Source organism: Penicillium vulpinum (assembly GCF_028829585.1).
Source record: "Penicillium vulpinum strain IBT 29486 chromosome Unknown utg000002l_segment0_segment0, whole genome shotgun sequence".
In the NCBI taxonomy this organism is placed as follows: domain Eukaryota; kingdom Fungi; phylum Ascomycota; class Eurotiomycetes; order Eurotiales; family Aspergillaceae; genus Penicillium; species Penicillium vulpinum.
Genome location: NW_026643242.1, coordinates 4,498,496 through 4,508,684, shown reverse-complemented (window position 1 = coordinate 4,508,684; position 10,189 = coordinate 4,498,496). Strand labels below are relative to the sequence as shown.

At 46.5% G+C, this 10,189-nt stretch overlaps 4 protein-coding genes across 4 annotated transcripts; 1 reads left to right on the top strand and 3 right to left on the bottom strand.

Moving 5' to 3' along the window:
- Positions 1-883: 883 nt before the first annotated feature.
- Positions 884-2,308, bottom strand: N7479_004721 (uncharacterized protein; the record flags this gene model as incomplete). The annotated part of the gene is made up of 1 exon (XM_057252418.1): positions 884-2,308. One exon carries the CDS (start codon positions 2,306-2,308, stop codon positions 884-886), a length of 1,425 nt encoding a protein of 474 aa, XP_057111743.1.
- Positions 2,309-3,545: 1,237 nt separating this feature from the next.
- Positions 3,546-4,703, top strand: N7479_004720 (uncharacterized protein; the record flags this gene model as incomplete). The annotated part of the gene is made up of 3 exons (XM_057252417.1): positions 3,546-3,622; positions 3,691-4,283; positions 4,342-4,703. 3 exons carry the CDS (start codon positions 3,546-3,548, stop codon positions 4,701-4,703), a joined length of 1,032 nt encoding a protein of 343 aa, XP_057111742.1.
- Positions 4,704-5,266: 563 nt separating this feature from the next.
- N7479_004719 (uncharacterized protein) lies at positions 5,267-6,583 on the bottom strand (the record flags this gene model as incomplete). The annotated part of the gene is made up of 1 exon (XM_057252416.1): positions 5,267-6,583. One exon carries the CDS (start codon positions 6,581-6,583, stop codon positions 5,267-5,269), a length of 1,317 nt encoding a protein of 438 aa, XP_057111741.1.
- Positions 6,584-6,960: 377 nt separating this feature from the next.
- On the bottom strand, positions 6,961-9,548 carry dppV (dipeptidyl peptidase DppV; the record flags this gene model as incomplete). Its single annotated transcript, XM_057252415.1, has 8 exons — positions 6,961-7,102; positions 7,177-7,388; positions 7,441-7,673; positions 7,725-7,947; positions 7,996-9,019; positions 9,067-9,305; positions 9,362-9,413; positions 9,481-9,548. The coding sequence occupies 8 exons, from the start codon at positions 9,546-9,548 to the stop codon at positions 6,961-6,963; spliced, it is 2,193 nt and encodes a 730-aa protein (XP_057111740.1).
- Positions 9,549-10,189: the final 641 nt, after the last annotated feature.

Genomic DNA, 10,189 nt, shown 5'->3' with positions numbered 1-10,189 from the left:
CACAGTGGAGAATGAGAGTTCAGAGCTCCGTTACCTGGGTCGGGGCCGTTTTAGGGGCCGAACACCAGCCACAAGTGGCTGCCAGGTACTACCAGGTACGCTTTCACGCTTTATTATATGATGATATTCAAAAAATTTTTTAGATATTCTCTGATGAGGATATAGTGTTTCTCAGTTTTCTACCTTGGAAGTATCGTGGTCGAAGGACAATCGAGTAGTGAGGTAATTATACATTTTCTCAACTCTAAACAATAATCTTGATATCGAGAGTTTCTATAAAAGCCTCGCATGATGAGTGTTCTCGTATTTTATAACAGCTAGTTAGGTCTTTGAACAATGATCATGCATTCTCGACTCACTGGGATCGATATATGGAACGACTTGCCATACGGAGTACTCTCTATCTTGATTCTCTTTCTTTCTTTCCCCGGATTATACATAGAAAAGTCCTGTATGGGCTATGCTTTTTACCACCTTGATATACATCTAAAATGACATATAAAAAACTTCCAAAAACATATCGGAGTATTCTCACATATAACATCAGTTATATCATCCATCCTTGGTCAAATGAAGCAGATTCATAGTCCTACGCCGCCAAGGACAGAGGCCGCGTAAGCGGCTAAATATTATTGCTTATAGTCATATGAAAAGTAGATAACTATGAGGTATGAACGAATTTGATAATCCCCTATACATCTGTTACAAAGACTACAACAAATATACACCTATCTCATGCTGGCGGAGAGTGAGCATAAACCACTTAGGTATAGAAATTTTCTCGAGGAGAGTATACATTCATCAAAAACCAAAAGCCGACCCTATATTGTGGGTCAAAATTGAACTAATAGTATAGCCAACGAGAAAGAACAGGTCATTTGGCTTAGATTCTAGTTTGTCTGGACGCTGTACTCGGAGTTGAAGCCCACCGGAAGAGAGGGTCACTCGATAGACACTCCATCGCCGCCCGTTCCAAAGCCACTCGCAATCTCCAGCATGATGATGACTTAGGATCAGATGGTAGGTTAGGCATTATCCAGCAAATGCCTGCAAATGTATCGAAAGGCAGGTCGAATAACTGAAGGTCTCCGAGTGGCCCAAAGTTCGCATAAGGTTTTGCTGCGCTGATATCAGATACAATGAAATTCGCCCCAGTCTTGGGTCCGATTGAACTCCAATCATGCTCGCGAACCATTGTTGCTATTTTTCTCTGAGCAAACTCCTTGTCTAGGAGTCTGGATCCTTCCTGAAGAGTCTGGACAACGTTGCAGATCTGCCAGATATCTTCCGGCCCTATCGGACTGAGAGGCCCTGGGACATGGATTTTTTGCAAAATGTCAGGCGGAGGATGCGCAGAGCTATCACACGTGCTCTGCAAGTTCATGATGGCGTTGCCAAGATATGCTGGAGGCAAATCGATTGCTTTTCGAATGTTTGCCGCAACAGCTATCTCGGATGTGAGTTCCCGGTCGTCGGGGAATGCTCTCAAGCGGGCGCGAGTACTACATATGCCCACCAGTGCGGTGACGACCATACTCGGTGGGAGGGACAGGTTGGGAATATTTTTCTTGTATGTCTCAGGTAGAGATCGTATAGCCGAATTGCAGGCCTCGTGCAGCAATTCTATCTTCTGGCCATCGAGTACATAACGGGAACTGATGGGAACTCGACTAAACCCTGTGGGTACTTCATCTTCGCTTGTTGGGGGAGGTGAGGCAGGCATTTGAAGATCTAGCGGTGTACTTGTAGTTGCGATTTCCTCGATATGCTGCCTTATCTTTTCTTGTGCATGTATAGTTGTAGGTTCTGGTGCATTTAGATCACGGCAGAAGGCGGCGAAAGTATAGAACAGAAAAAAAACTCCTGACCCGTCCACCACTCGGTGATCAAAGCACCACACCATATGCAACTTGTCTCCTATGACATTAAACTTTAGCCGTAGCACGGGAGAAGGGCTAGGATTTGGATAGATGAGTGGAAATGGCACCAAAGCAGGGTTGAATTTCCCTTCCACACTTAGAGCAGTGGAGTTTGCATGATGTTGAATAACCAACATAGGGCATTCTTCAAGCTCGGCAGCAGTAGCAGGGCGCACCTGAAACGCGTTGCTTCTACCGACTGGTTGGGTGGATGGAACCACCACCCCAGCCAGGAAGGGAAACTTGGAGGCCAAACGAGACGTTGCGTCCTCGACTCGCTGGAAGACCTGCACACGATCCTTGCCAATTAAATTAAATGTAAAATATGGATTGAGATGCATTCTAGGCGGAAGATGATCCAACATAGTCAGGTTGTAGGGTTGGAACATGTTTGCGGGATTCGGGATCTAAGCTCGAGACTATGCCAGATTGTAATGATAAAAGCAGAATAAAAGAGGAAGTGAGCAGTCTCATACTTAAATAGATCTGGAAAACTTGAAAGATCCTCTGTACTACACATTACATCTAATGCAGGGTTATCTGCAAGTGAGGGCTCTGCAAGTGAGGGCTCTGCAAGTGAGGGCTCTGCAAGTGAGTGGCAGTCCACTGTTTGTGTAACTCCAAAGTCGATACACAAGATCCTAGTTATTACTTCAATATCATATCCCTTAATATTGTAGCATTGACAGCTTTTTGAAGAAAGCTTGGTTTCTAAATCGTTTTGCTCAGAGAATCTGTACTGGTACCCTTTAGCTTTCCTGTATAGAGAAGAGAAAATTGCATGAGATCACTATACAATGAACCTTGATGGGCATTCCATACAGATTACTGAGCACTGCATGAATATATGTATGATAAACTTGATTTCCTGTGGTATCACTTCGATTGGCGATTCGCAACAAGCGGTGTTAATGTAGTGATGCAATACCCATGAAGGGCTTCAACTGAGACACTACATATAAATACATATGTAAAAGTCAAAATAGAGAGAACCTGGCTTGCCAAAATCTCAAGCTGAAAAGCTATGTGGTCAATACTATTTGGCGCCTGCAATGCGTACCTTTTCCGAGAATTCAAAAAGCTTACGGGGTACTCCGTAGTAAAAATACAGACGAAAAAAAGGAAAAGACTCACTAACATAAAATTTGTCACTCTAGAAAATGATAGATCATTTGTGTTCACTTCCAAAATCCCCTCGGCCCTGCCGAATCGCCAAACCTTGCCCATATAGGAGACACAACACCAGCGAGATTTAAGAAGCTCACCTATCTCAATCCCCTTGCATGTATAGGCAAATCCCTCTCAGATCAAAATATCTGGGACACCCTCCGGAAAAAAATCAGTGATGACCGTCTATGAGGCCTACTATTGGTGCGTGCCTGCGGTCACGAGGAGACTGGGATATTCCAGTCATCATGTCCTATCACCATGGGTATATCTCACAGCCGACGTGATTATGGTCAGTTTTTTCTTTGCTTTAGGGTTCATTTGATCATAGATCGACATGTGGGCCTCGTGAATGCGAGAATCGACATGGGTATATTACCCCCACTGGGGCAGCTGATATTACTCTTGCGGGAGCAGCTGTCACTCCTACGTGACATAGGACACAAGATATTTATCACGATGTCTGCGAGGACAAGAACCAAGTCTAGGAGCATAAAAGAAGAAATAACGCCCATTTGCGCCTTCTTCAGAACCAAGTATAGCTCAAAGCGACTTATAATACAATGGGCCGAACTAACCAAGGACTGACACATGTAATACTTAGTGCTCTCCTGTTTCTACAGCCTGCGCTCGCATTGTCTGGGTCAGGAACACTAGTTCCGCAAGCATCTCAGTCCTCCGTATTTATATCCTCGCCCACTCCGTCGATCTCAACAATAGCTCCAACAATCTGCAATGGCCACTCAGAGTACTGTACCCGGTCCTACTCAAATATCACATTCGTAGGCTCCCACGACTCAGCCTTTGTCGGACCCTTACCCCAGCAGAACCAGAATATCGATATAAAAGCCCAACTCGACATGGGAATCCGGTACCTACAAGCACAAACACACCATTCCATCATCGACAAAAAGGTCATAGAGCTATGCCATACATCATGTCTCCTTGAAGATGCAGGACCACTCAATTCATTTTTGACGACTATCAAAAACTGGCTGGATGCACACCCGAACGAAGTTATCACTCTCCTCTTGACCAACGGAGACTCAGTATCAATCACCGAATTTGGGGACACTTTCTCCAGCAGCGGGATTTCCCACTATGCTTACGTTCCTCCCGCAAATCCGCTACCAATTGGAAAATGGCCTACACTGGGTGATATGATCTCTAGCGGAAAGAGATTGGTCGTATTCCTTGGTAAAAAGCAGCACCTGCGAAGACCAAGACCTACATAATCGAGGCTAACGATTCCCAGATTACGGTGCCGACACTAAAAAAGTGAACTACATTCAAGACGAGTTTGCCTACTACTTTGAGACAGTCTACGATGTCACAGACGCCTCGTTCTCGAGCTGCAGCATCGACCGGCCCTCTGGCGCCGCCGCTACAGGCCGTATGGGCATTGTCAACCACTTCCTCGACGTCGATATTCTCGGAATAAAGATTCCAGCTCGCCACAAGGCAGGCACTACTAATGCTGCGACGGGATATGGTAGCATTGGCGCCCAGGCGGCGCTATGTGCTGGGCTGTATGGGCGTGCACCGAATGTGGTGCTAGCGGACTTTGTGGATAAGGGGGATGTTATTACGGCGCAGAAGAATTCGAATGGGTTCTAGATTGGGGTTTGGTGTCTGTTGTGCTATGGTGTCCATAAATATACATATATATCATTACATAGTCTGGTGCTTGAATATATTGCAAACTTGAAGTCATTTGTCCTATTGGAGAGATATACATAGATACGCTGAAACGTTAAGAATTGGAAAAAAATAAAAAAATAATATGGAAGCAAAAGGAAGAGTCATTAAGCCAAGTACGTTTGAGAGGTTTTGTTCGGAGCTATTCTTGTATACTTACTATCAGAAATATGAAGGACAATACCTACAGAAGTGTCTATCCTTGTCCTTACTGAGAGAACGTCTGGACTTGCCACAAATTTCATTTAATTGACAACTTATGAATGTAGTAGAAGAATATTGAACTACTAAGGTAAAAATACACAATAAAAACTAGGTGATTTGGTAAAATTCGAAAAAAGGAGCACCAGAGATCATATCAAAAGGTCCAGGTGAAACGGGCAAAAGATCCTCAGAGACCAGGGAACCTCGGGACAAAGTACATATTGCAATATGTACTCCCTAAAACTCGCAAATCGTGTCAAACCCCAAGCAAAACCCACTTAATCAAGCTCATCCTCCTCATGAACGTGAGCCGAATCAGGTTCGGAGTAGTGAGCGTACAGGTGAGACATCAGAATATCAGGATCATCTTCGCTCGCGGTGGTCATGAAACAAGATGTCTTGCGGACTTGCTCAGAGACATTGGCGTAGATGAGGCCAATTGCACAATCGCGCATGCGCTGGTACCACATATACAGATTATGGCCAGGCGACAGTGGCTGAAGCTCCGCAGTCACGATAGGCCACACCGAGTGCTGGCGGAAGAGCAGGCGCATAGCGGCCAACCAGGGTTGCCAGTTCTCATTGCCAGTGAGAGGGGGGACTTCGATGGGGACGAAGTGCTTATCGTGGGAAGTGTTCATGAAGAATCTCACATGCTTCGCAGTTCTGGCTTGTTCGGCAATGTTTTCAACCAGCGAAGGCACGGTGGAGATATCATCGTCGCTGTCGGGGATGCCGAATGGGTAGACAAAGCGGTCCAGGTCGGCGGCCGCGAATGTGGTGGAGACGGGGTTGCTCGGTCGCTGCATTCTGGGATTGGCCTCAGGGATATCCTCCATCTTGACATTGGAAGGGGAAGACTCTGTATCCATGTTAGATGGGAGAAACATCCATTCCCAACGTCCGTTTTGAGAAGAGAAGGTGGGATTGTCGGCTGGATTGGCCCCAGGGTTGGGCCAAGGATACAAGGTTATGTCGTCCTCGGTGCAGGGAAATTCATTTGGGGAAAGACTGAGACCATCGGCAGACTCACTCTTTGCGTTCTTGGAATTTCCGTTGGTCGTGCCGTCGGTAGGGGTAGAGGAAGACTCTGTAGTCTTGTTGTTAGAGGCAGTGTAATACCAGTCCCAGCGTCCATTTCGGGAAACAAAGATAGGGTAGCCAGTGGAATCAGCAGTAGGAGCGTGACATAGGGTGAGATCATCCTCGGTAGATGGAAATAGAATTGGGCTCGGGACATGAGCCAAGTCAAAACTGTACTCACTCTCGTTCTCATCATTAGAGACAGAAGCGGGAGTGAGCGAAGGCATCTCAGCTTTGATCTCTGCGCCAAGCGCATATTGGCTAGAAAAGGTCTGATGTGTAGTGCCATTGAAGCAAGCCTGTTGAGGCTGTCCAAAACTGTTCGAGTACTCACTTGGGGTAGAGGGCTCTGTCGTGGGGTTGCCTGGCGGGGTACTGCTGTTAGCTCGCTCTACGATGGCTGGTTGTATACCTTTTTTCTTCTTTTTGATGGGCGATGATGATGGATGAGGGGATAAAGGATGCGACATACCCTTCTTGACCCCCTTACGAGAGAAAGGCTTGGGCGGCATGATAGCTTTTGATGAATGGAAAAAGAGATTGATGGAACTGGGAGATGACAGAGACAGAATTTTGGGAAGAAGGAGGAGGTGGAAGAGATTTGACGCGTAGATGCGTAGATGCGTTTGCTGGAAAGCGTTTGTAGGCAACCAGGAACTTTTTATACTCTGTTTTTAACCTGCTAGTTTGCATCAGACAGAGTAGCCTATTACACAAAGCACACAAAAGCTCTTTACATGATTGTTCATGTATAGACATTAGACACATAATAGACACATCATAGAAACCGTGAAAAAAAGAAATATTCATGAAACCAACATCTTGAAACAAACTGTCTCACTATCTGAGACATAACAGGCAGAAGACCTTCGCAGCAGACTACATAGACCTAAAATTTAGGATTATAATCCACGACGGGAACTGTAGTGTGATCCAAGTTGATAGAGCCTGGAGTGTCGATGCCAGAGTACTTATTGAGCCATCCTAGGACTTGCTGATGCCAAACGAGGCTGTTTTCCTTGTTTACCACCCTATTTCAATGGCATTGGGTTAGCTTCATTGTCTCTATGAGGTATCCCCATTCGAAGGCATCCATTTTACTTACCAGTGGTTTTCATCAGGGAAATTAAGCAGCCGGCTTGGAACACCTCGCTCTTGCAGGATATTGAAAAGCGACAGACCCTCGGAAATAGGAAGCCGATAATCCAAATCACTGTGGACGATGAGCTGTGGCGTACTGAACTGTTTAATCTGTTCTGGAGCTGATGGGTCCCACCGACGATAGTTGTCTCGGTTGTCCCAGAACGTGCCGTTGAACTTGAAAGAGTTAGTATACGAGCATAGCAAATACCACGAATAAGATACATACCTCATGCTCCATAAACCATAGTTCCTCGGTTGAGATCTTTGCATCGGCCACAAATGTACCATCGTGGCTAACCAGCGCCTTGAACTCGCGGCCTAGAGGGTTACCCTGGATCCAGTTGATCATGAAGCCACCATAGCTGGCGCCAGCTGCCACACCACGATCGGTATCAATAAAGTCCAAGTTGTCCCGGACATACTCCCAGCATTTGACCAAGTCGTCATAAGGGTATCCTCCTGTTGATCATTAGAAGGTAAGAATAGGAATGAGTGATGGAGATGACATACCCCAATTGTTCGCAATCTCATCCGTGAGTTTATCACCAAATCCAGTGCTACCAGTTGGGTTGGGTGCGACAACCACATATCCTTGGTCGGCAAACACCTTGTAGTTCCACCGAGTGCTCCAGGAGTCGGCCCAAGAACCTTGAGGACCACCGTGAATATAGAACAGGAGCGGGTATGACCTCGACTTATCAAAGTTCGGGGGGTAAATAATCCAAGAATGAATCTATTACATTAGTATCTCTTCAGTTGAACGAGAGAACAATAGACTTACATCTGTCCAGTTGCCCTTATAGTAGAACTCATCAACGTCTGATGGACCCATGCTCTTCAGTGCGGGATCAACTTCGTTAGCAGAGAAGATAACACCTGTGACGCCCTTGCCAGGCTTCGCGGTGTAAACAGTGCGACTAGTATGGATAGCAGAACTAGAAACCAAGTAGTCTCCGTTAGGCAGCCCGTAGTATGCAGCCACCGCGCCACCGTCGGTGAAGTTCTTAGGCTTGAAATCGTTACCAGCATTGGCAGGCAGCAAGAAGAGGCGAGAGCGTGCATAGTCCTCTGTATTCAGAACCAAGTCCTTCCCGTTAGCAGTCCACTTGATTGCACTAGGTGACCGGTCCCAGTTCTTGGCCAATGTACGAATAGTATCCTTGGAGTCAATGGTGTAAACATAGACAATGCGGCGATCAGACTCGTAGGCGACGTCTTGCATTTGGAGGTATGCAAGGTAGCGGCCATCTGGGGAAAATACAGGACTGCTCGAATCACCTTTGATGTCTTTCGGTGTGCCAGGACTGTCTGGGCCATTGATAGCGACGGCCTTCTTGGATCCATCATGAGGCACAAGATAAATATATGAAGCAGTGTTGTTTGCACGCGGCAATTCAGGGGCCTTGCTTTTGAATGCAACCAACTTTCCGTTGGCGGAGATGTCATAGTCAGACGAATCGCCGAATGGCGGGTAGGGTGACTCGAGGTTCTTGACTCCTGCGACGAGGTTCTTGAGAGATCCACTAGAAGTGTAGCGGGGTGTCGCTCCATGCCCGGCTCTCTTCTTCTTCAGAGTTCCCGAGAAGATAGCATTGAATCTCGTCGTGAGCCATGTATCCCAATGGCGGACGTAGCTACTATCGTAGATACGTGCAGAGCTTAGGGGCGTGGCAGCAAGCTCTCCATTATATGCTGTTCCATTAGGGTAAGACTCTCCATACACCAAGAAGTTAATATCTCCAGACTTGGTGATGGCTGTCTTGAGACCAGAAAGTGGCGCTGGCAGTGAAGCTGCTTGATAGGCACTGTATAGAAGTTAGGAATGTTTTATTCAACTTTGCATGTAACTCACGAGTTGGCAAAATCAGAGGTATCTGACACCCAAATCTCGGTACCTCCAGGAATTTCGGCATTAGTGCCATTGATATACAACAAACCCGAGTCAGTAGACCCTAGCCAAGCCAATTCAGAGACATTGCTATCGTTGGTAAGTTGAGTCACTTTTCCAGTCTTCAGATCCAGCAGACTCCACCATGATGATGTAACATGGGTCTCGAAGGAGTACTCAGAGGTGGAAAAGAGTGCGACTTCCTATGTTAAGTCAATCACATTGATCGATACCTATGTACAATAATAGTGCAACTTACTCCAGATGGATTGGGAACAGCGTCACTTCGCCTTGGAGCCTCAATAAGCTGTCTACAAAAAAATCAGCAACCATCCAAGAGTTACAGTCAACTAATCCGGTAGGAAGATCAGCACTAACTCGGGAGTAAGAGCTGCCGCAGAAACGACGATCGACCCCAGGGCCGTTGTCAACTGAAACACACGCATATCGACAATTAAGTACGCACACGCACAGCTCAATAGAAACGTGTAGATAACCAGACGGATTACACTGTGGACTGACACTGGAATATAAGTGCTCCGACTCCGCACGAGCAGTGAGCTAGTAGCCATGGCAGAGATGGCACTTTGCCGTCGAAGGGGGGCATGTTACATTCCGCGATGCCAAGAAAGATATACATGATGTTATTTCGTGTTGTCGGGTACTTCCAAGCCGCTAGCAAGACGTGCTATGGACAAGGAAAGGCGGACGTAGTAGTTGACATAAGGGTTGAGCAGGGGGGCCCTGCTCGGGTCACAGCGCCAAGCATCCCGGAGTCCGCTGATATTCCGCTGATAACCGGAATTATAGGGCAGGATCATGATATTAGATGCCGATCAACAGGGGCTTTGTCTCGGAATGAGATGGTAGATTAAAAGTACAGGAATAAACGGGTGCCTACGGGTTACCATTGCCCCGTCATCATATAGAGGTACAGGAAGGCCACAAGTGGGACCATAGTGCAACAAGTGACACTATGGTGAGCCCTGATGATGCACCCCACCTAAGCAATTGTCCTATTCTAGAAAATGCGTGTGACTGGGAGATGCGGTAATATCGACATCCAATGAATTCAATGACACTCGCT